Source organism: Lissotriton vulgaris, chromosome 5 (assembly GCF_964263255.1).
Source record: "Lissotriton vulgaris chromosome 5, aLisVul1.2, whole genome shotgun sequence".
NCBI lineage: Eukaryota > Metazoa > Chordata > Amphibia > Caudata > Salamandridae > Lissotriton > Lissotriton vulgaris.
The window spans coordinates 422655787-422681568 of NC_141693.1; the positions used below are offsets into that span (position 1 = coordinate 422655787).

Here is a 25782-nt window from a genome sequence, read left to right on the forward strand (position 1 = left end):
TCTTTCTTCAAGGATCCCTAAAGGTGGTAAAGTGATTTAGAAACATCAACATGACAAATGTATGGGATTTTCCACGCACCTGAGTGTCTGTACTTGGGTTCCAGTCTGGGTCGAAGATGATCACTCTATCCGCTCCAGTCAGGTTCACCCCTAAACCACCCACTTTGGTAGTTAGAAGAAAAATAAATATTGAGGTGTCCTGAAAAGGGAAAGCAAATAACCAGTCAGGTGTGGGAAATGCTTCACATGCATCTCTGTCCTCAGAAAAGCTACTGCCAGTAGTGCTGTTTATGTACTCCAGAGACTTAAACTAAGCATGGAGTAAGCGAGGAGAAATAATAATTAATGAAGCAGTGCCAGTTGTGGATAATAGTATATATGAAGAAGTGTGGCTTGGAATCAATCTCAATATAGGAGACACCATAGGCAAATGTTATTCTCACTGTGGGGGCAGTCTAAGCCAGTAAATGTGGCTCTATATTTAGGAGTCAGCCTCACAGCAACAGGAAGAGGAGTTTTGGCTTTGCTGGTTATTTATTGGGTTATATAAGGTTGAGTTTATATCGCTAAAAGAGGCAGTGTGTGAATGCTGGGGGTAATCTCACAAAGTAGGAGCGTGTAGACTGGGTTTTACATTGCCAAATATCTAACATATGTTCAAATGATTACCATCGATGTAAGTTGAGGCTGATTTCAACATATGACCAAACGAAAATGGAATTAAATCTGTTTCCTGGCTACAGCCTGATGTAAAGGAAGTAACCATGCAGGTTAATCACACTATTTTTATTGGGGATGGAGGCAAAGAAGGCAAGTGTAGATAGCAAAAGAAGCTCAGAATGAAAAAAGGAACTTGCTTGAACACCAATCAATATCTTAGTTAAAATCGTAAACATCAAAACTCAACAGTAACTCAGAATACTTTTCACAACAGACAGAAATAACAAGCAATGCTGATGTATAAGCAACATTTTCTTTTGATATTTTATTGACAATAACATTTGAGTTCATTGATAGATTTGGTCAACATTTGGGGCAAATCACTAGGCCAGTCAAGAAATGTGGTCCAGCCCCCCAATTATTGTGCTGAGTCATACAAGGAGAACAATTTAAATGGGGAAGTAGAGGTCACAAATACGTGATTTCTCATTTTATGTCCCATCATTTTGCTCATGCTTCATCCCAAACTGCTGAACAGATTTGCACCTAACTTGACATAGAACAGAACTGGTTTTTGAGATAATGGTGCTTTAAAAAGTTGCAGAGCGGGCTTTAACCCCTTCGGTGCGTTGGATGGCACCAGTGCTCATGTGGTACGACGGCCCCTGACCATCCGATCACATGGCACTAGAGGAGGGATTTCTTTCCACCCCAACAGCCTCAGGAGCTGGGGAAGAGCTTCCCCAGCTCCCGAGGCTGTGTAGATGGTTTCCCTGAAATAACAATCAGCGCACATCGCGCTGACGACGTTTCAGTGAAACCGAAACTGAAATGAGCCATGAGGCTCATTTCAATTTCACTTTCTACGTGCTCAGGGGGGCTATCTCAGCCCCAGAGCACATAGAAAGACAGGAGAAGTATCATTAGAGAGGAGAGAATCTCCCCTTTCCAATGGTACCCCTCGCTAGTGGATCCCTGCTTGGGGGTCGCCCCAGGAGGGTGATCCCCAAGCAGGGATCCACCCACTAGGCACCAGGGAGGGAGGAGCGGCCCCTTAGGCAAGGGCCTTTGCTCCTTCCGTCATTTTTTGGGTGAATTCAGTCTTTCTGACCCCCTGGGGGGACAGAAAGCCCACTAGAAACCAGGGATTTATTTTACTATGTAAATTAGGGGTGGGGGCTTCCCAATATGGGCATGCCAATGCCCCCAACCCCTGCACAATTACAGTCTTTCTGCCCACCCGGGGGGAGGCAGAAAGACCACTAGACACCAGGGTTTTTTTTTTACGATTTATTTTGGGGTTAGGGCTGCCCAAGATGGGCATGTCAATACCTCTCACCCCCACATAGTTCCAGTCTTTCTGCCCCCCCCGGAGGGCTGATGGGGGCAGAAAGACTGCCAATGCCACACCCACCCCACCCCCCCTAAAAAAAAAATTGCCACAGTCTTTCTGCTCCCCTTGGGGGAATATTGGAGCAATAGCCCCCGATTTCCCCCTCCCCAGGGCGGCATAGAGCCCACTAGGCACAGACTTTTTATCGAAATGTGCCTACCTGTGGATTTTGGGTCCTAGCGCAGGGGGCACCTAGGGAAACATAGCAAACCTGTATATTTTTTAAAACTAGACACCTAGGGGAATCCAGGACGGGGTGACGTGTGTCTTTCACTAGGTTCTGTTACCCAGAATCCTTTCCAAACCTCACACCTTATACAAAAACACATTTTCCTCACATTTCAGGGATGGAAAGTTCTGGAACCTGTGCAGTGCCACAATCTTCCACCCACCCAGCACTCCCCAAAGTCTTCCGATAAAATGGTACCTCACTTGTTTGGGCAGGCTTACTATAAATGACAGGAAACGGCCCAAAACGCAACGTGGACACACCACATTTTTACAGTGTAAACAGACCCTTTTTTTGCAAAGTGTCTAGCTGTAGATTTTGAACCCTAGCTCTGCTGCCAACCTAGGAAACCTAGCAAACCTTTACATTTTTTTAAACTAGACACCCAGGGAAATCCAGGATGGGGTGACTTGTTTGGCTCTCACCAGGTTCTCTTACCCAGAATCCCTTGCAAACCTCAAACTTTGTTTAAAAAAAACACATTTTCCTAACATATCTTGTGATGGAAAGTTCTTGAATCTGCATGGATCTATAAAGTTCCACTCACCCAGCATTCTCCAAAGTCTTCAGATAAAAATAGTACCTCACTTGTGTGGGTAGACCTAGTGCCCACTAAAGGAAACAGCTCAAAAAGCAATGTGGACGCACCACATTTTTACATTTTTACAGTGAAAACCGACCCTTGTTTGCAAAGTGCTTAGCTGTAGATTTTGAACCCTAGCTCTGCCGGCACCTAGGGAAATCTAGCAACCCTATACATTTTTGAAAACTAGACACTCAAGGGAATCCAGGATGGGGTGACTTGTCTGGCTCTCACCAGGTTCTGTTACCCAGAATCCCTTGAAAACCTCCAACGTTGTAAAATTAAAACAAAAACATTTTCCTCACATTTCTGTGATGGAAAGTTCTGGAATCTGATTGGATCAACAAATTCTCTACCACCAGGCGTTCCCCCGGGTCTCCCGATAAAAATGATACCTCACTCGCATGGGTGGGTCAAGTACCCGCGACAGGCAAGGGCCCAAAACCTATCAAGGCGACATCAAAATACCCATCACAAAACAACCTCATTTTACAATGGGGGTCACCTGGTTTTTCCCCCCGGGTTCAGCAGCCATCTTGGGAAACTTACCAAACCCAAACATTTCTGAAAACTAGACACCCGTGGGAGTCCAGCGAAGTATGGCTTGCGTGGGCCCCCCAAAGTTTTCCTACCCAGAATACTCTGCAAACCTCAAATTTAGCTGAAAAAAATTAAAAAATTCTCAGACTTCTGTGTGGGAAAGTTCTGAAATCTGCATGGATCCATAAATTTCATACCACCCAGGTGTCCCGATAAAAAGGGTACCTAACTTGCGTGGTGGATCAAGTACCCGCGGCAGGCAGGGACCCAAAACATATTGAGGAGACATCAAAATTACCTATCACAAAACAATCTGGTTTTTGCAAGGGGGTAACCTGGGTTTTTGGCCCTGGGCCATTTTAAATTACCCCTAATGGCATAATTCAGCAGACAACACACCACACATAGACCACTAAGGAGAAAAAAAGGTCACTTGCATATAAACATATTAACAGACACACTGGAGAACAATTGTAATTGCTAGGTAATATTTCCTCTCTCACCTAGTCTTTAGGACGACATGCTTTTAGTAGAATACCAATACTGTCATTGATGAAAGAGTATTGAGGAACGATGCACAGTGAATAGATATTTTTAGGAACAATTTGTTAAGGCAATCACAAATCAGAAAGTAGGGATTGCAGAACGAGCCTTGATGTGGACATTCAGACTGCATTAACTAACTGTGTTAATGGTGACCCGGTATAAAACGCAAGATGATTAACATAACCGTCCTTTGACCAATAAAATGATTTAGCCTCACGCCTGTGATAAAGGCATACCATAAAGTCTGAGTAAGCAGATCTAAAAGGTACAGATTTTGGAAAGTTTCTGCAGCTCCTAGAATGAAACCTCCAGGAAAAAATTTGCAAATCTGACCTAGACGTAAATGATGGGAAGTCAAACCCTCCACATAACACACCTGGATTGGTATGCAGCAGAAACATAACTTCTTCCACTTTAAAAAATAGTATGTACCAGTGATGGGGCCTCTCCCTACAAGCAGTGGAACTATTCATGTGCCTAGACACCAAATTCATTTATGCTGTATTGTGTTGAAGGATCCATCTCTGCACCTATGGGTGGGATTCTGGCATTCTGTGCAACGTCATAGGAGGAAACGAAGAAAGATCTAAAATATGTCCACAGCAGATATGCTTGGCCCACTGTGAAGCAAAGAAACTTAAATTATAAAATCTGAAAGTGCTTTTGTATCAAGATCCGACCCAGCAGGTTTATGAGCTATTCATAAATTACATAAAATATGCTGGACTGCTTTAGAAATCTTGAACTTCAGAAGTACTTAGTGAATGACCGGAATCAATGTAAAAGAGCACAGAATCATCGAAAGAAGACAGTGTTTGGAAAGTTATTTTGGAAATGTAAATTTAAAGCTTTGGAAAATGTATGCGTTCTGGTTTGGAATAAAAATAAATCATGGACCCATCACTCCATAAGTCTGGAGGGAATAGAAAATCCTCCAATTTCTCAAGCAAATAGTAAGTATGGCAAAGAATCCAATGGTTGACTACCATTGTTCATAAGTCTCTTTATTGCCACTCCAAGCAGTATCTTTAAAGAAAATCAATAACCAGTAATAAAATTCCAAAACAGAACACCAATGCCCATATAAACCCTAACCACCACAGTCTTTGCTTTTATATTACTGCTCCTCGACAGCTAAGTACTATCTTTAATAATAGAGTAATGAGTGGTGTTTTTTAGTTAGACATGTGAAATTTAATTTTATTCGGGACTTATGCGATGCAAGACGGTTCTAATTTCTGGAACTTGGTGGGCGTTATGTTTGGGGTAGAGTTTTTAGTAATATTTAGCTTTTGGAATGTATTTATTTAAATGGTGCAGCATGTGCCAGCACTGTTTTAAATACACTTATTATGTGGCCATTTGGTAAGTTTGTTTACCTTTAGTGTAAGAGCGTTGTCCGTTGTGTTTTTTAACCAGTACTTACGGTTATCACAGTGGTACGAGGGCTTAATTGATTATACTCTGTATTTAGAGTTTCCTCCGGAAATCTGAGGACTTTCATTTTCCTTGAAACTCTAAATCAGGGCATACGTTTTTCATTAGTGATACTCTGGTTGTGCTCAACTGTTAGCATGACACTCTCCAGAAACTGCTAAGAGAAGGAGCAAGATCCCATTCCTCCTTTTTTAACAGCCAAAACACTGTTACATTGTTTACCTACACATATTGCAAAATAAATCATACTAGAATATATGCTGTTATTCAGGTAAGAGAGTAAAATATTAAAATACCTAATGGAAAGAAAAATACATTATGTGAGTATATGAACTTCAATGGGGCTCTAATCCAAAAAACAGCACACTAGATAATTTGATAGACTTAAAATTAATACTGTAGATTAAAGATTCGACAAACCTTCCACTTAATGCAAATGCAAATTATTTTGTGATGCTGAAGCAGGCAAATTAATCATTTTATAAAAGGTAGCATAGACAATGTTGTTACTCACCTGGTTGAATCTAGCTATTAGAGGCTGCCTGGACGATATTGCTGTGGTGCCATCCATTTTGATATAAGTGTAATTGCGATCACTAAGAAAAAATTCGAGAATCTGCAACATCTGTAGAGGAAAAACAGAATTATTATAACATGAAGGGTCCTCCACTCTGCTGAGAAATTACATTTCAGTGAGTGAAGCAATGATCCTGGTACTGAATGATGGGATAGAAGCATGTGGGGTAGAGGTGTGCCAATGGTTAGCTCTGACTGTGCCTGAGGTGTTCAGCATGTGTTGGAGGCATCTGAACTGAGCTCATACCTGTCTGGATTGAGAAAACAGCAGAACCCGGTGATCCTGCTTATGCCAAATTTTTAACAAGGACTCTACTACGATCAACTTTCCAGAACGCTTCCAGTACCCAAAATGATCTGCTTCTTCTAAGTCCTCATCAGGTACTCCTTTGAGGATCTTGGGTCCACCAGAGTAGAGGTCCGGGTGGTTGCAAATCTTTCTCAAGGCGATGAGCCCAGGAAAAACCTAGAATAATAGAAAAAACATGAGTGGAAGAAGAGAAGAGAAGCCAGAGAGCATACGTAAGGGGAAGGAATTCTAGGTAAGAGAAAAAGAAGGGCATGGGGGAATAAGTAAAGAGGATGAAAGCAGACATTAAGATATTTATTACACCTATATTTTTTTCTACTTATTTAGTGCCCACTATGGGCAAGAATATTTAAACATGTGCTGGCATACTACTATGACTTTGCTATGTCTTTTCTACTGAACCTTTCAATCTACAGCGAAAAGAAAAAAATTGAAGGATATATGTTCTGGCGTCTTGGCCCAAAATTACACAGGGCCCAGCATTCGATTAGGTGGTTTTCCAGCCGTTTAAGGAAATAGAATCACAACACCTTGAAGTGCAAGATTTGACTCACACTGTCCCCTAACGTAGTTTTTGATACTTCCAGAGGTGGTGAAAGGTTTGAATTTTAAGTGAATTTTCCTCCCATTCCACATGCTCGCCTAGGTAATATTTTCTTCCCAACAAGCTTCACACTCATCCTCAAGAGATTTAATAGAGACCTCAACCAAATCGAAACCCACGCCATGACTGGCAGCTTCATGACTCCCTCCCAAACCAGAGGCATGGGCCAGCCTCAGCTTTCAATGTAGGGGTTATGGAAGAAGACCTTAAAGCACAAACATTCAATGAAGCAGGGGGAACAATCACAAGAGAAATCTGGGGAGCTATGGGGTGGAAGGTAGGTGGGCAGCCAGGGCAAAAGTAGCAATTGCACCCCTGCATAACCACTATGCAGATCTGCTATGTACCAGTACCATTTGAGACATGAAATTAAGGTAATTTCTACATCTTATCTCCTCAGCTCCATCTGTACCTCTTTCTGCCTTCCACTTCTACATTTCCCAGATTCCATTTTGTTTCTACAGTTAAATCGCTTACCTGCCTTCTTCATTTACCTCAATCTCTATCCTGTTCACCCAAATACTTTTATTTTATTCTCGCATTCCTACCTTTACGATTCTCATTCATTAGCTCCTTTTTTCTATTTCTCTCTCTCTACCAGGTAACTGGCATGCTACATTTATGTTCCTTCACCCACACCCCATCCTCTTTTCACTTTCGTGTCTGACCTGCTCTCCCGATTACACACTTCTCTCTAAAACGGACTCCATAATTGAATGGCTATGGAGACTGAGGAGCTCTGCAGAGAAACCAAAAACGCATAGAAGTTAAAGTTTTTGACAGGTATCAAATCAGGGCAAAGCTGCCACTGTAAAAGGCAAGAAAGGTAGGAGGATTGAAAGAAGCAATATTAAATTAGTTGAGTTTTTTAAATTTATTTTTTATTAATATCAACCTGGGTGTGTGAAAATAGCTCTTTCCTCTGGTCCTTCCAGGGAAACAGGAAAAGGCTCTGTGTTTATTCCGGGTGCAGGTTGGGTGAACACAGCATTTGAGCAGTTGCTCTTTCGGATCTAACAAAGCAAGAGTGCCCCAAAATATGCAAAATCTAATCAAGATCTTGAATTTCCATGGCATGATGAAGGTCACAGCCAGTAAATGATTTCTTTCTAGTCCCACTGCCAGAAAGCTACAATCCTTGTAAAGCGAGGGTCATACCAGAAGCACGTGATTTGTGTTTAGATACTCGGCAATGACAACCTCTGGGAATGTTTGGGCAGTTTATATGTGCACATCTTCAGCCCAGGTATCTTTACAGTCTATCCAACCTCCTATCTTCAGACATTTCCATATTCCTCTTCTCATCTCTTCCCTATGTTTCTTCACATCTCTCCTCCACTCCCTTTGACAGTCCTCCTAGCACTTGTATTCGCATCCTACACCAGACCCCTAACCAGTACTCACCATCATATCTCCGTTGAGGATCCTGTAAACTTCTTTGGAATCAATATATGTTTGGTACACTTCACGCTGCTCTTCTGTTAGGCGGCAGAAAAGCACCTGTGAGGAGAAGGAAAAATCAACTTTTACATAAAAATCTGCCAGCTCATTTAATATTACTCTTAAGACTTCAACGCCACTTTCTTGCAAGTTCAATAATCTCTCGAGCAGGACAAACTGCAAGCCATAGTTAACAAAAAACATTATCTATAAGAGTAATCAATCTAGGTTGTGACAAACGTGATCAATCGGCAGTGAAAAATCCACCCAATATTTGTAACTTTACTAAGGATCATAACCTTGAGCTTCTTGATCGTACTGAAACTTGGTTCATGGACAACTATAGCGCCATTTTAGGTGTTCTGCTCCAGGAGGATTTCAGGATCCCAGTTAAGTATAAAGTAAGAAGAGTAGGCACAAGAATAACAGTGACAGACTAATAGATTCACCTGCTCTCAGATCAGCATACAAGAATAAATGGCTTTCGACTCTTTTAAACATGAAATCCATGGGGAAAGCCATACGCATTTATCTCATTTCTTTATCGGCTGCCAGTCCAAGACACCAATCTTAATCATCCAGTGCCCAAGATGTCAAATAAAATCAGCTCATTCAGATTCCTATTAAAGAGACTGGCCTACATTTCTATACTGGCCTGGTACCCGAAGCATGGTCATAACCCCACAATAATGGACACACCATTCCTTTATCACTAGGTAGATTATACACCTGGTAAAGAATCCTAAAAAGTCCCACTACCTGATCACCCGATCACTAAAGCCAGGTGGAAAAGATCTCTTTAAAACTTTCCTGAGAAATATTATCCAGAATATTGCAACACATTCTTTTACTCCTGAAAATACACTGCATCCAAATGACCTCCTGAGCTATTTCTGTGGCAAACACACTAGGACTCTTTACATACTTGCCAAGCTTGACAAAAAGAATACTCAATCGCTTGTCAAAGCTGCAAATACATTTTACAACAGACAGCTGGCAAGCATATAAAGAGATTGAAAAGTGCTAGAGCAGCAATGGCAGGAATCAGGCTTTGAACGGGAAAGCCACTGTGCTAAACCAAAGCAAACGGCTACCAGAAAGCAGTGGACCAACACAAGAAAGCTTATATAACAAATGGTTCTCTGAAAGTAGCATCAAAACATCTGCCAATTTCAAAATCTACAAGGGTATTATCATGCTCCTCCCACAGATCATAAATGCAACCATCCCATCTCAAAAGCTGTCAGGCACTTTACTTGAGCTCTGCAATAAAGTGGAAGCAAGCAAGTTAAAAGTTGCCAACTAACCAGCACTTAAGTTAGAGAGATACAACACCAGAACAACCAGTTGCTACAACATTCTTTTCCACATTCTCACCTATCAACAGGACGACGTTATCAAAGTGGTTAGAAATATCAAAGGCTCTTCTGCCATTTCAGAGCCATGCCTAGCCAGTTGCCCAAAAAATCACAGCTGTAACCCCAATTCTCACAGGCCTCTCACACTTGTTTAAGTAGATCATGGAAATGTTCAAGTCAACCAGAAAAAGCTCTAATCACCATACCCTTAAAAATGTCAAATGGGCACCAGCAACTACCGGTACCTGAATTATCATCCAATCTCTAAGTTTGTCAGGGTGAAAAATTCTGAAAAAGTAGTACCAAAACAAAAAATTCTGAAAAAGTAGTACCAAAACAAAAAACGTGTGCAGTAAAGAATTAAAACTGTTAGCTGATGTGATTGACAAATTCAAGACATTTTTCAAACCTACAATGACAACATACAGATCATGCTGCGTCTTGGAAATTAAAGGGGCAACGATGTAGAATACATACATCACCTTGTGCTTTACTCTTGTGCAAGAATAGATGAAGGACAACAACCTCACACTCAATGCCTTAAAAACTGAACCATACCTCTTAGACAAATTCAACTCGAGGCAGCACCTCTTCAAATGTCTGCCTTCAAAGGAGGACTGCCTATCTGTGTGCCGGAGGTAAAAACCAAAGATTCTTCTTTGATGGAGTGCTATTGTTCAATCAAGTAAATGAAGAGATACAAAGCGTACAACACCACCATCATATGGTTAATAAAACCACACCAATGCTGAGCTTTTATCACAAAGTGGACCTCGTTGGCTCACTGGTTTTATCATGCCAGTATTGCTGCAAAAACAGGTTTGTTGCAAAACTATGCAACAAGATATCGCTAGGTCTAAAAAATATGGGTCACGTCACATTTGAGGATGATTTTAAGAATGCTGTTTATTACGCGCAGAGCATTCTGGTATTGAGGTATGAAACAGTAATAACTATTTAGGTTTTTCAATATGTACAGATTACCACACCATCCAAGCTAAAAATACAACAAAAAGGATACATCCTGTATCTTTTAACAGGAAGGGAGCCAGAGTTTTTGTGGTTCTCTTGTACAGACTGCCCCTACATTTAGGCAACCTCATGTTCCGAAGGGACCCCTAAACTATCCTATTAGATTGGGCTTTCCTGGGCGTTCCTCTCAAAGCGTCTTGCCACAGGTTTCAACAAGGCCATGATTCTAGGAAATCTTTGCAGGTCTAGGTCACACTAGATGGACACACTTTCCAGATCACTCTCAAACTATCCTAACTACATACATGTCTTTTCTGTATAAAGGTCCCACTTTTCCTTCAGGTACTGGAATGCTACTTAGAAGAGCTGATGATTTCTGCTTGCCTTCTTCTCTATTTGTCTGGCTCTCTGAAGTTGCTACTAGTGGCATGAATAGCACCACACAACATAAATCACCCACATGTTGGTTAACTCACTGCTATCTGTTCTGCTGCAGCATAAATGGTAATTTATGCTGTAATGGGAAACAGTGTTTCCATGGTCCCCGAGTCACTGCTGGTGCTAGTTCATACTAATTCTAAAATCAGGTGCAAACAGCAACATTATGTGCTTTTACTTCTACCAAACAAAAGTCTATGAATTCAAGTAGGCCACTTATTTGAGGAGACAGAAGAGGGCTCACTACTGCACCCTGAACTTCTTTTCATCTTAATGAAAAAGCTCAGAAAATGTGACTCTCTTGACTTCAAGTGCTCAGATATTAACCCCTCCCACGCTGGTGATGGAACCGCTCCGTCACGCCCCTCGGGTGGGCTGTGCTGGTGACGGAACGGTTCCGTCACGGCCCGCTCGCCCGCCTGCACTGATTCCGCGCCTGCGTGGCGCGTTCTATTGAGAGGGCGGGCCGTGACGGAACCGTTCCGTCACAAGCACAGCTCACCCGAGGGGCGTGACAGAGCGGTTCCGTCACCAGCGTCGGAGCGCCGCGCGCCCCCCCCCCCACCCCCTAGCACTGCGGCGGAATAGCCGCCGCAGCGAAAGGGTTAATAGAGAGGCACTATGCAAACCGAAATGTAAACACAATCACTACCACTATACTGCTGATCTTGATGTGGAAGGATGAACATGATTAGGAGGTAGTCTAATGCCAGACACTAGGGTGAACCCCCTTACTACACCACTCTAGACACAATTATGAATTTCACTTTACCAGGGTGGTGTTTTGGATAGTAATGTCTTTTAGAAAAATCCCATGGAGAGGTCACGTGCTAATGATGAAGCCATGGAAATGTCTTGGGAAGCTGCTTGAATGAGGCAGAAGCGCGCACATAAAAGATGGATTGCTTGGGATCAGAAACTCGAATGACTCCTATTTACATTCAATGTTTCAGACTTTGCACCCATTGCTTCTTGGTGTGAAGGATGAGTGAGGTTGTGGGTGTAACTGAATAATTGAGGTGTGCAGTTCATGTTAGATGGGTTCAGAGCTCAGAATCCCTGCACAGCACCAGAGTACTGAATACAACTTTTTAAGAAGAATTTTACAAATCCACAAAATCAGGTTTAAAGAAATGTGAAACAATGGAAGACTTTGCAGCTTGGCTTCAACAGGTAACATTGGAATAACTTCTTGAAAAGTATCTATCGCTTGAGTCACGCCCCATAGTAGGGTACAATCCACTAGACATAATATGTGAAGGAAGAGGGCAGGCACTTAACAGGTGAGGGTTAGAGAGTGATATTTTCCTTTATTTGGATGACAGAACATATATCATACATCACTACAGTGCCATGGTTCTCGTGCAGTTGCTTTCAACGTGCCTGCTCTTTCCGTTTTTGCATATCTATTCACAGCTACCACACACAGCTAGGAGGTAAGCATTCCCTATTAAGCATTGTTTACATCATTCATAGATTACCATGTTTTGGACAATAACAGAAAGTGCCATCTGACGCTGAGGAACTTTCAGAAAACATGAAAAGAGCATATTACCATATTAAAAAATACCAAGGGTGAAGAAGAATGCCCTTCACAAAGAAGCAAAATTGCCAGTGTTTCGATGTGTCATGTGTGTTCAATACAATAGATATTAGGGGCAATCACATGTTATTGTCTGATGCAGAAGAATAATTTGAAATACTAAGGGCTCTACGATAGACCGATGCTTTAAAAACTGAACTGTAAACAGTTCTGCAGAATTAAGTAACAACAGACAACTTTGGGGATCTGGTCAAGGTGAATCACGAGTTGATGACAGGCCGGTCTTTCAGGAGATACTCAAAATTATATTTCTACCAACTTTTCAACCTATTCTGGATACAAGCACTAGATGCCAGAAATAATTAAAGAAGATGAATATAAAAAAACATCTTGGGGCAAAATGTGACCAATTTCCTAGCAATGCCTCCAGATGTACCGGGAGAAAATTAAATTAATCTGGTGTAATTTATTACCTGCTCACTTTTATCTGGAAGTGAGAGACTCATCTTCACATCAGCCTTCATCCTCCGCAACAGATACGGGTTGATGGTGTCTCTCAGAACACATGCACACTTATAGGCAGTCTTTACCTGAAAAGAAAACCTAGAGATCAGCTCCCCGAAAATACACAATGAAAGTGAACTTCTGTAACACAAAACAAATATTTCAAGCATCCTCTCTTCTCATTGGCCCAGAGCAAATAGGCAAAAATACATTCAAAGGATGGCTCCTCTCTTGCTTCCTTACATGTTCATCCAGATTTGTGGTACTTAGTCCCATATGTAAACTAAATGACTTACTGTATGGTGCCCACTTAGGGTGGGGTGGGGTGTCTCCTGCCACCTTCAAATCCCTATAAGTCAGGGTCTTTGTACCTTTCCTAGTTTATTTGCGGGTTTGTATAGTGCTTGAATCGACTCCAATGGAGTATCTCTGCGCTTAGTAGCCAAGGACAAAAGAGAACAGAGTATCAGCGGCGGGACCTAGATCTGATTACTGAACAGCAGGGTTTTGAGTTGTTTTCTGAATTTTAAATGCTCTGAGCATTGTCTGAGGGACAAAGGGAGTTTGTTCCATAGTGAAGGTCCCGTTATGGATAAAGCTTTACCGCCATGCCTGGCCTTTCTTGCACGGGGTACCACCAAAAGGAGTTGGTCGCTAGATCGGAGAGAGCGGGTCGGAATGTATGGGGTAAATTTCTTTTCCAGGTATGCGGGCCCATGTCCGTTGAGACTTTTGTGTATTAGACAGCATACTTTGAACTTCGTTCTCTGCCGGATTGAGAGCCAATGCAGTTGGTCCAGAAGAGGTTGAGATGCTTTTCTGGGAGGGACATTCAGGACCAAGCGGGCCGCCGTATTCTGGATAACTTGTAGTTTAGCCAACACACCCTTGTTTGCAGAAAGTAGTAGGCCATTGCAATAGTCGATGCGACTTAACACAAGTGCCTGTACCAAAGTTTTCCTGAACGAGTCTGGGAGCATGGGAAAAACTTTGCGCAGCAGGCTTATAGTATGGAAACAGGAGCTTACAACAAATAGCTGAGATATCATGCCCCACATATAGCCTAGTAATCACAGGGATGTCTGAAACCATATTTTCACCAATAAGCCTGGACAGCGCCTCAAAGAAGATTTGAGGAGGACATGAAATGACTCACAAGGGCATTTAGATGTTTTAAACATTTGGTTACGTGAAAATCTAACTACTTTTTACCTAAATGAATGATGCAAAATAATACTTAATAAACAAAGAGATATCTCGACTTTGATTATCGTGCCTTAATTATACTTCGATATGAACACAGATACTAACGCTGGCCCTAGAAATGCACCTCTTATTTATGAGATGCATTTATAGAGCCAGCATTCGTATCAGTGCTACTGTCAACCAACAATTTGAAGATTAAAAACAGGAAACACCCTAGGCCTACTTTCAGAGGCTGGTTACAACAAAGGCGATTGTTTAGAACAGGGGACTCCATTATTTTCTGTTATAAGAGCTACTTATGTTCATTTAAAATCTTCGTGAGCTACTAGTATTATTAGAGATGTAATAGTAACCACATTAAACAAGGTTACATTAGTTGCCACCATATGCAAGATTGCTAGCAGTGATGACCTCTGCCTCAAGCAGGATTACCAGCAGTAATGTAAAAAATGCATTGTCAATGTAGAATGCCTTTACATGGGTAATAAATAGCAGCTGTAGCTGCAATGTCACTAGCACCAAGTTAATAACATTAGTAATAAGTGCTCCCCAACCCAGTTTGATTTTTATTACTCAAATATCCGCTTTAAATATAGACTGGAAATTCAACCATTTTTCTCCAAACATCAACTTATGGGTTCTGAAAATACATACATTTTCCTCCCGAATACACACTTTTCAGTTTTAGTATACATATATTAATTCAACCAAGCAAAAGCTTCGAATTCAGTTCACTGGGCTGCACACAGGAGAGCTACTCAGAGGTAGCTGAAGAGCCACCAGTTGATCCTGAGCTACTCGTTGGAGAAGCCTGGTTAAGAAATGGTCTAATACCCTTTATTACTCCCCCTCCTTCACTTTTCCCATGAATTATTGTTACTGGGGTTTCGGGTTATTCTGGAGGGAGTTAGAGGGTGAGATTTTGGGGAATAACATGTAGGAATCAACTCACTGTTCCGCTTCCTGCATGTTTTTCCCTAGACAGTGCGTGTGCTGGCAGCAGATGAAATCTCTGGATGAAATATTCTAGCATGAATTGCTCCAGAACTACGTATAATAATCTGTTGGGACCGATAACTCATTTTACAAATGATATGATCGCAATCCAAAGACTCCAGGTAGAATGTTTCAGTAGGTCCAAGATATAAAATATAACACATATATCAGAAATAAAAAGTAAAGTACTGAAAGGCATCAAGACTTGAATTTCTGATGCATAGATTGCATAAAGCTAAATACAATATTTGAAAACACTTTATTGTAACAATGAGGGTTTGTTATGCTACTGCCCCAGTGCATATTTAAATAACTGTATGGTACTGAACTCACTGAAAAGTTGGAGTTGAGGTGATAATAAGAGATATTAAATTAAATTCAGAAGTCACAGCCTTTACGAGTTACCAATATATTGTAAAATGTATATGGTGATCATAAATGATATGGAGAATGACAGCAACAATCATCACCATCACCTTAAAATCGTGTAAGCAAAGGTTTTTATAATGAATGTACTTATTGTTCCCAGGATAAATCAACACAGATTCAGAACTTTTAAAAGGAAAGTCGTAGCATGGCATTAAACAAAGTATTTTCAATTAATATATTCTTTCTTCAAAACTAGAAATTGCTCCTATAAAAACGACAGACAGCAATGGAGTGACCATGTTGTTTCTGCACTGCAACCTACCAAGCTGACTGAACAGCACTTAGCCATTCTTGTGCCCAGGGAGAGCCTTCATAGCTCCCGTTATGCCTTCAGAGGCCCAGATTAACCTTGGTATATGTCTGCGGGACCATACTCTGTCAACACTGCCAAGCCATCTGCCACTTTATGTGACAGCCAAACCACCATTGAATCCAACTCTGTGCCTGCATAGGCTAATTCGGCCATACTGCATTCCAAATCGGTCTTGCATATGCTCAATGCCTGCATAGATACCTTTCAGCGCCACTCTGGAAATCCTGTGCCTACATTTGCTATACGTTGTCTCGAAATGAGCCCACAGAGATATCACTTACACCCATTTGCTGCCTGCAGAGACCCCCACTTAGCCATATTTTGTTCGGACTACCACATAACCCAATCAGTATAGTTCAGTGCCTTGAAAGTCTTACTCAACCTCGCTTTAGCAGCACAAGTCCCATACATATCCAATGTGTGTCTGGAGACACTCTCTCAATGCCTGCAGAGGCTTCACTCTGTGACATTCTGTACCTTCAGAGACCAGATGTGGGAGCAATGGACTCACCCGGCTCATTCTTGGCCTTCAGAGGCTGTTCATACTCATCTAGTTTACACGGAGGTCCAGTGGTGGCCAGCACGTTTCGGGGGTGGCGGGGGCCATGTGGCTGTAAAAAAAGAAAAGTAAACTTACCGTATCACTGTGTCTCTCCTCTGCGTCAGGCCGGAACAGGAAGCACCCAGGCACCCCAAGCCAATCACAAAGCTGCAATGCAGCGCTGTGATTTGTCTAAGCGCCGTGGTTCGACATTCAGACATGGACTGGAAGCCTGGGCATGTCCTCCACCCAAAGTGTGCATGACTGTTTGGCAAGCCCAAGACGGCCGGACAAACATTCATGCACACTTACAGAGTGCCCAGCACTCTTCCCCTGATCTTTGAGCAGAGCGACTCCACCCCACCCCACAAAGCTGCTGCAGCAGGAAGAAATAAAATGATAACCAAGTTATTATCACTTTATTTTTGCTTTACTGACACTACAGAAAGCAGTGGGTGATGCTCCTCCGCCTTTGCTGAGGAGCCGCCACTGAGGTCTCAGGTAGCCCCCTCCTGCTCAAGATCATGCCCTGATTAGGCCTGTGTCTGCAAACACTACAAACAGTGGAATTGTGTGACTGCATTTGCCAAAGGAAGCCTCTCCCTGTGTGTGGAGACAGCTCGTTCCGGGCTTAGGTTCTATCTGCAGAGACAATAGCACCTGCAAAGGTAAGTACCTCCTATCACAGTTATGATTTCGAAGACAAGCTAAGTGATAGCTTTAGCTGTCTTGCTAATCTCATTGTTTCTCAAAAGAATAAATGATACATAATACACACAAATACATAGAGGTGCTTTGGTCAGCCCTCTTCAGTCACTGGTCACATAGGGGGACTTTGGGTCAGTCTCCTTGACTCATTGGTCACATAACAGAGTTTTTCACAATTTGGATGAGCAACAGGCGGCACTGGGTGGTTATGCTGTCAGGCTTTCTGAGTGTCAGCATTTTGCCTATTTACTCTTGGCGCCACTTAGGAGTGTGAACTTTAAAAGACAGTGAAAGTCCTTTGGGTACTTTTCAATATTTGCAGGTTATTGACATAGTGGATGAGCAACAGGAGTAGCTGCTTTAGGATCTGCATGCAGTAGGTCAGCAGCTTATGCAAGGCTTTAGGCTAGTTTGAACTTAAAAAGCACATTGTTGTGACAGCAAAAGACAGCCTCCCCGCAATATTCCAAAGCAACTGACAGTTGTCAGCACAGGCTAAGCAAAAGGCACCTCCTGCACCAGTGCTGCTTCCTGAAGCTTCGATGAAGAAGCAGTCACAATTCAGTTGCCACTGCCAAAAGGCGCACCATACACCTTGCCGGTGCAGTGGCAGTTGTTTCAGTTCCCGCTGTGCTGTATAAGTCCTGCCGCCAAGCAGTAGCGGCTCCTGGAAGGAGTGGTGCGGAGCAGAGGGGCGGGGCGGGGGAGGGCTAGGGTGGGGGTAGTAAACTACAGCACACAGCCGAACCGAGGTAAGTACATAAATAAATAAAACTAATTACATTGCACACGCTGCAACGCCAAATGGCGATGCAGTGTGCGCAATGTCATTCGTTTTATTGATTTATTTATGTACTTACCTCGATGTGGCCGTGTGCCGTAGTTTACTACCCTCCACCCTGCCCCTCCCCGCCCCACCCCACCCCCTCCAGGAGCCAATACTGCCGCCAAGGTTGCTACTCCTCCAGCTTACCAAGCCGAACATCTTTATATAAGAGTCTGATACAGTAGACCTTGGCTACCGTTCACATTAAGGCTAATAAAGTTGAAGTATTATCATATTTTCAGCATGATTAGAACGTATGTAATGATGCTTAGAAGATGGCCACTGCATTTACAACCTAGAAACATTGCTTTCTTTTTGAGACTTTCTTCTGTTACATTAGAGAAGCGACCGGTGCTGCTGTTTTCGTGCCACCACAAATAAATGTACTATCATACACTGATAGCAGCTAAACGTCAGTGAGAGAAGGCTAAACATTAATAATTATTATCATGGTTTTGCATGATTGAAAACATTAAAACGCTTCTTTTATACTTGAATCAACGTTTGGATGACATTTTTAAGATCACTACTGCATTTAGCAACCTATCACTATCAAGTAGCTACAGAGTTGAGGACAGCTATGCAAGCTGATCACGGAAAAAGACCGAAATTGGAGTTTGGGAAGAGCAATTGAGCATGGGGTTCCACCTGGTGGCCAACAGAGCTACGCTAGGACTGACACCCATTACCAACACCCATGCCAAGGACCTCGGGATCATCATTGAAAGCAAACTCGACAAGATTGCCCAAGTCAGTGCCATCATTGCTTTATGCTTCCATACCCTGAAGATGTGCAGGAAGATTTTTAAATGGCTCGCATTCAGCACCTGGAAAACTGTCTTGCACACCCTCATCACGAGCAAGATAGACTACGGGCACACCCTCTATGCTAGAATCAACCAAAAATAAATTTTAAAAAACTCATCAGAATGCTTCAGACCATTCAGAACACCGTAGCCAGAGTCACTCCCATCCTTCCATGCTGCAATCACATCACACTACAACTGCAGGAGCTCCATTGGCTGCCCATATAGTAACACAAGACACACAATTGATGGATGGAATGCAGAACAAATCAAAATATTCACCCCCAGTCAAGAGATCTGGTTTAAATCCATCATTCTTTTCCTCACCATGCCACCCCAGTTTAGACCTGACCATATGCAAATGAGTCTTGACCCTGTGCCTCATGGGAACAGTCCAGCCCGAACAGCCAGGTCCTCCCTGGACCGGAAACAAGCATCCTAAGACCGGTTTCGGGGTTTCACCCCTCTTCAGCCAGGATAGCTTGATTCCAGTGGCACAGTGAGCCCATGACCCACATCTGGGCATACCTGACGCACAGAGCAAGCATACCTAAACAATTGCATCTGCCTTCAAAACCTTCTTCAACATCGCTCCTGCTGCTACACATAAGATCCTTCTCACTTCTTTAACCCATTGGATGCGCGCGAAAATTTTCCCGCAGTGCAGGGAAATTTCGCATGTGCCCAATTCGGACGGCTCCCGGCCATCCGACGCACACGCCACCCATATCGTCGGATGGCCAGGGGCCGCCTGAAGCATCCAAAGGGTTAATCCTGCAAGATGCTTAAGACCTGGCTTCTTGAGTAGTCCCATTAAACACTAGTTTGGGCTAGACTCACACCTGCTCAGTGCCATGATACCCTCCTGGGTGATAGTGCTCTCTACAAATCTGCATAACATAACATCAACTCTGCCTATCTCCTGTATGGCTTTAGATACAAAGCAATAGGGTCCATTACACTGACTCTTTTCGGGATGTCAGAGTGGCATGCAGGAGCTTGGCACCCACTGTTTCATGAAATTGCATCCATTTCTTTCAAGGAAACACAGACTGTGTAAAAAAGAGAGATTGTGTAAATGAAAGACCACTGATATGCATACAGAGATGGAAGAAAAGTGAAAACACTTTCCTTATCTCCGCTTCAAAGCTTGCCTTACCAGATTACCTCAAAAAGACAGTAGCTCGCATGAGCTGTGTTACTGTTGGCAGCACTGAAGCACTAAGGCATAGAGTGTGAAAAAACCTCTTATGAGCTTCCTACACTACATCCCACCGCCGACGAGGTTCGGTGGATACCAAAACAGGGGGTTACTGCACCCCAGACCCTTCAACAACCAGAAACAAAGCCCACCTTTAGTCAGGGCGCTCATTCACTGCGTTCAGTATTAACTGCTTCAAACTCCCACACACTGTGGCATGCCGCACAGCTGCAGTAATGCACTCACAACTGCACCCTCTTACTGCTATGTTAATTCTCAACTGCACTCGTTCACTCATGTACAATCACTAATTCACTCACTGCTGGCATCGTCCACTCTTTTACATTCATTCCTGCACTCACTGACCAAATATGGCTCTCACTCATTCATGTATACTTGTGTATTTTTACTTATACTCACTCATTCACTTCTGTATTCATTACTGGAAACAGTGCTACATTCTTCACTGCTGCACTCCTCCACTTATGTAAGCTCACTACTTCCCTCCTGTTCTTAGTTGTTGTAGCACTCATTCATTTCTTCCTATTTGTTCACGCATGTACTCACTTCTTTACTCCATCATACATACTCATGAATGTATATTCCTGTACTCAGTGCTGCACTCTGGCAAGTACCTGTATAGATGAGAGGGACAAGAAAGTCAGCACATTCATCCACACGTACTCACACAACTAAACATTAACTCCTTTTCACAATCAACCACGCACCCACACTCAGTGGTTAATTTCTAAAAAAAAAAAACATAAGTGCCGGGCTCTCGTCAGGAGGCAGCTTGCACCAGCATATTTCTCCAGTTAGCGCTGCTTAAAATGGAATCAACTACTAACCCTGAAAGTGGGGAGAGGATGTGGTCTAATGGTCTGAGCTGCCGACCTCGGAGCTGGAGAGCCAGGTTCCAGCCTCGGTGTCGGTTTAACATCGTGTGATTCTGAGCAAATCACTTAACCTCCCCATAAATGTGATAATAGGGCTGGAATAAGTCTAGAGGGCCCGTTCACATGCCGCTACTGTAAAGCACAGTTCCATCTACTATCAGAGGACAGGGACCCCACTGATAACCCATTTGACAGGGTGCTAAAAGAACACCACACAGCCCTGAGTAACAAGGTGGGCGTTAGCATACCCCCAGGGAGTAAAAATCTGCTCTGCAACATTAGATCTTTATCGAAGCACGCCACAGAGGTATGGGACCTCATCTCATCAGAGGAACCGGACCTATGTTTCCTGACAGAAACCTGGCTAAAGCCCCACTCAGTCCCGGCGATAACCCTGGGAATTCCAGCCGGGTATAAAATAGTCAGGCTAGATCGACCCACCAAGATAGGAGGGGGGATAGCAATTGTTCACAAACAGGAAATCAACGTCACTGTGATTGATGAGCTATGTACCCCTGAGTTAGAATTACTGATATTTAAAATCAACTCTACGCCTAAAGAGAGCAGGAAAGGAGCCTTGGTTTATCGTCCTCCTGGCCCGTGTACTAATCTTTTTGTTTCGCTTACAGAGGCTCTAGCACCCCATGTGCATGGTAACAATGATTTCCTACTCTTAGGAGATTTCAATGTCCACAGTGAGTTAATAGATTGTAAAGAACTAGTTACTTACCTGTACACTATGGTTCTCCAGTATTATCTTTCATAGATTCACATGCTTGTATCTTCCCCGTCGTCATGGTGGGAGTCTCCCGGTAAATAATAATCATAGCAGTAGAAGAAAAAACTGCCTGAAACCATAGAGTAGAGAAACCAGAGGGTAACCTCTCCTCCTCATTATGTGGCCCAAACTACAGCCAATCAGCAACCAGCCCCAGCCTACACCATTCCCAGCAGAGCCACCATACCTCAGATTTCCTACCGCCCAAGAGTGAGCTATCCAGGAAAACCAGAGATAAAAGGCGGTCTACCTAAAGGAAACGGGGAGGCGGGCGGGCGCATGTGAATCTATGAAAGATAATACTGGAGAACCATAGTGTACAGGTAAGTAACTAGTTCTTTCTCCAGTATTCAATCTTTCATAGATTCACATGCTTGTATCAGATTAGATAGCAGTTCCTGTAGTTAGAGCGTTTCCAGGCTAGACCCCTTTCCTATCTCGGGGCTGAATGCCATAAATTGCTTCTATTACAAAAGAACTTTTCACAATACCAAGGCATGATCAATTAAACATTGTCATCATAATTATTTGCGTAAAGAGAAAAGCATATTATACAGTAAACAGAAATTTGCAGAATACAATTCATAAACATGTACCTTATTTAAAGAGATGTCGCAGGACTGCCTGTCCCACTGCTGCATCCGCTTTCCATTCCGTGTCCAGACAGTAATGCTTGGTGAATGTATGAGCAGTCGACCAGGTTGCTGCTCTACATATGTCTGGAAGGGGTACTCCTGCCAGCAATGCAGAAGACGTCGCCATTTTCCGTGTATCATGGGCACGGACTTTCCTGTCGAGAGGTCTTCCTGCTTTCTCATGACAGAAGCAAATAGCGGAAGCAATCCATCTGGATATGGAGGAACGTGAAAGGGCCAGCCCTTTTCTGACCCCTGAGTAAGCAACGAACAGTTGGTTTGATTTGCGAAAGCTTTTAGTCTTTTCAATGTAAAATTTTAGGCATCTGCCGATGTCCAAAGTATGCAAAGCTTTTTCAGCCGCCGTGGATGGGTTCTTAAAATATGTCGGCAGGATGACAGGTTCATTCAGATGAAAATAAGAGGGTATTTTAGGCACAAATTTAGGGTTGGTTCTTAGCATCACCTTATCCGGCTTGAATTGAATGAAGGGATCCAATATAGAAAAAGCTTGAATCTCGCTCACTCTTCTGGCAGACGTGAGCGCCAACAGCAAAGCCACCTTCCATGACAAAAATTGTAATTCTGATTTGTGAATGGGTTCGAAGGGAGCTTTCATCAACTGCAACAATACTGTGTTAAGCTGCCATGAAGGTGGAGGATGCTTGACAGGAGGAAACTTCCTGAACAGCCCTTTCAAGAATTCCTTGATTAGTCTATTAGACCACAAGGAAGGGCATCCTGGTGATCTTCTATACCTGGAAATTGCAGCTAGATGGACTTTTATAGATGAGTGTGCAAGTCCTGATCTGGCTAAATCTAGTAAATACGGAAGGATTTGCTCAGCCGAGGACGTTAAGGGATGCAGTGCCTTAGTCATGCACCAACTACAGAATCGCTTCCATTTTGCTACATATGTCCTGTTGGTAGACAGTGCCACAGAACTTTGCAGTATTTCACGACATTCTGGGGTGATATCTAGGGACCGGAATTCGTGCTCAAAAGGTTCCAAGCAGACAATCTTAGCGAGGTCAGTTGCGGATGAAGTACTTGGCCTCTGTTCATGGAAATCAGATCTTTGGTTATCGGGAGCTGTATTCTCGGTTCTACCGACAACTGCAGAAGCTCCGTATACCAAAACTGCCTCGGCCATGCCGGGGCTATCAGAATTATCTGGCAAGGTTCTGCTCTCATTTTCCTTAGTAGTCTGGGAATTAAGGGAAAAGGAGGGAAGGCATAGGCGAACATCCCTGTCCATCTGATGTGAAGAGCGTTCCCTCTCGAATCCTGTTGGGGAAACCTGCTGGCATAATGACTGCATTTTTTGTTGCCCAGAGTCGCGAACAGGTCTAGACCTGGTTTGCCCCACACTTTGAAAATCCGGTTCAGCTGGATCTGGTTGATTTCCCACTCGTGGCAAATGTCGGATGACCTGCTTAACAGATCCGCTTTTGTGTTGTCCACTCCCGGAACATGTTCTACTTGCAGCGATATTTTCTGACCCAATAGCCATTTCCATATTCTTTGTGCCAGAATCGACAAGGGTTTTGATCTCGTTCCACCCTGTTTGCGCAGGTAAAACATTGTTGTTGTGCTGTCTGTCCGCACCAAAACCGATGAACCTTGGATCCTGGGAAGGAAAGCCTGGAGGCCCAGAAAGACTGCTTCCAATTCCAAGAGGTTGATGTGACGTTTCGCCTCCTGAGGAGACCAAAGGCCCTGAATTTCTAGGTCTTGCAGATGAGCCCCCCAACCTTGCAATGAAGCGTCTGACGTCATGACGTAGCTTGGTGATTGTGGTTCGAATGTGAGGCCCTTTGTTAGGTTGCTTCTGATACCCCACCATGACATTGCCCGCTTGATCTGATTTGTTATGACCAGCTTGTCGTCGAAGGAACCCTGGGCTTGGATCCACTGCTTGTCCAGGGCTTCCTGTAAGGGTCTCATTTGCAACCGGCAGTTGGGGATCAGCGGAATGCAAGATGACATCATTCCCAGTAATGATTTGAATATCCTGATGGAAGTGAACTTTTTTGCTGCTAGGGATGCAGTCAGATTTAAGATTTTCGTTATCCTTTCCTCTGAAGGGTAAGCTTTCAATTCTTGTGTTTTCAAGATCGCTCCCAAGAACTGTAGAACGCAAGTCGGGACAAAGGATGACTTTTCCTTGTTTATCCGAAGACCTAGACCTTGGAAGAGATCCATGCTCTTTTGTAGAGATCTTCGCGTTGCTTGGAACGATGGTCCTTTTATCAACCAGTCGTCCAAGTATGGGAACACCTGTAGACCTTGTTTTCTTAAGTGCGCCGCTATAGGGGCCATGCATTTTGTGAAAACTCTGGGGGCGGATTTCAGTCCGAAAGGTAAAACTCTGAACTGGTAATGGCGCCCCTCCACCATGAATCGAAGATATTTTTTGTGCTTTTCGTGTATTGGAATGTGGAAGTATGCTTCCAGCAGGTCTAGAGAGACCATGTAGTCTCCTTTGCGAAGCAGTAGCAGAATTTCCTGCAAGGATAGCATACGGAAAGAAATCTTTTTTATGTATGTGTTCAGATCTCTGAGGTCCAGCACCTGTCTCCATTTCGATGACTGCTTTTTCCTTATAAGGAAAAAGTGCGAATAAAAACCTGTTCCCCGCTGGTTTGGTGGTACCTCCTCTATTGCTCCTTTCAGAATGAGCGATAAGACCTCTGCTTTGAGAGCCTTTAGGTGTTGATGAACTCTGCAGAGGGGTGGACGACTTGGAGGTTTTTGCGAGAATTCCAGGGTATGACCCTGTGTAATAATGTCCAATACCCATCTGTCCGATGTTATGGACTGCCAATACGGGAGAAACTGAGAGAGGTAGTGGAACTGGTTGATCTGAAGCGGCAATAGAGGCGCCTGCGGAACATCACTGTCTGCGCCCAGAGTCCTGCTTTCCTCTGGCTGCGGACTTTCTCCTTCCTTGCTGCTGGAAGGAAGTGTTTGAGGACCGATATTGTTGGTTGGAGGGGTACTGACGGTAGCCCTGCTGGTTATACGGTTGGTACCGATTAGATTGATAAGAGGAACGTTGTTGCTGAAAGTGTCCTCTGGATCCTCGACCGCGAAAGGACTGATAACGGCCCTGTTGCAATGATCCCAAGGATCTAGCAGTGTCGGTATCTGCTTTTATCCCCTGCAACGCCTCATCAATCTGTTTTCCAAAGAGGCTTTCTCCATCGAATGGCATATCCAATATCTTAGACTGGACTTCCGGCCGAAAAGACGTAGCCTTGAGCCATCCCTGCCTCCGTAGGGTTATCGCCCCGGCCATTTGGCGAAAAGCT

The 25782-nt window shown here is 43.4% G+C and overlaps 1 protein-coding gene across 1 annotated transcript in view; it reads right to left on the reverse strand.

The window, feature by feature from the left end:
• Positions 1-25782, reverse strand: part of ERCC6 (ERCC excision repair 6, chromatin remodeling factor) — a 201916-nt gene that overhangs the window by 26703 nt on the left and 149431 nt on the right. The window contains exons 11-15 of the mRNA XM_086921802.1: positions 13103-13219; positions 8283-8378; positions 6212-6430; positions 5903-6013; positions 80-199 (exon numbers count right to left, since the gene is read on the reverse strand). Of these exons, the coding sequence (XP_086777928.1) occupies positions 80-199; positions 5903-6013; positions 6212-6430; positions 8283-8378; positions 13103-13219 (663 nt within the window). The remainder of the gene's footprint in view (positions 1-79; positions 200-5902; positions 6014-6211; positions 6431-8282; positions 8379-13102; positions 13220-25782) is intronic.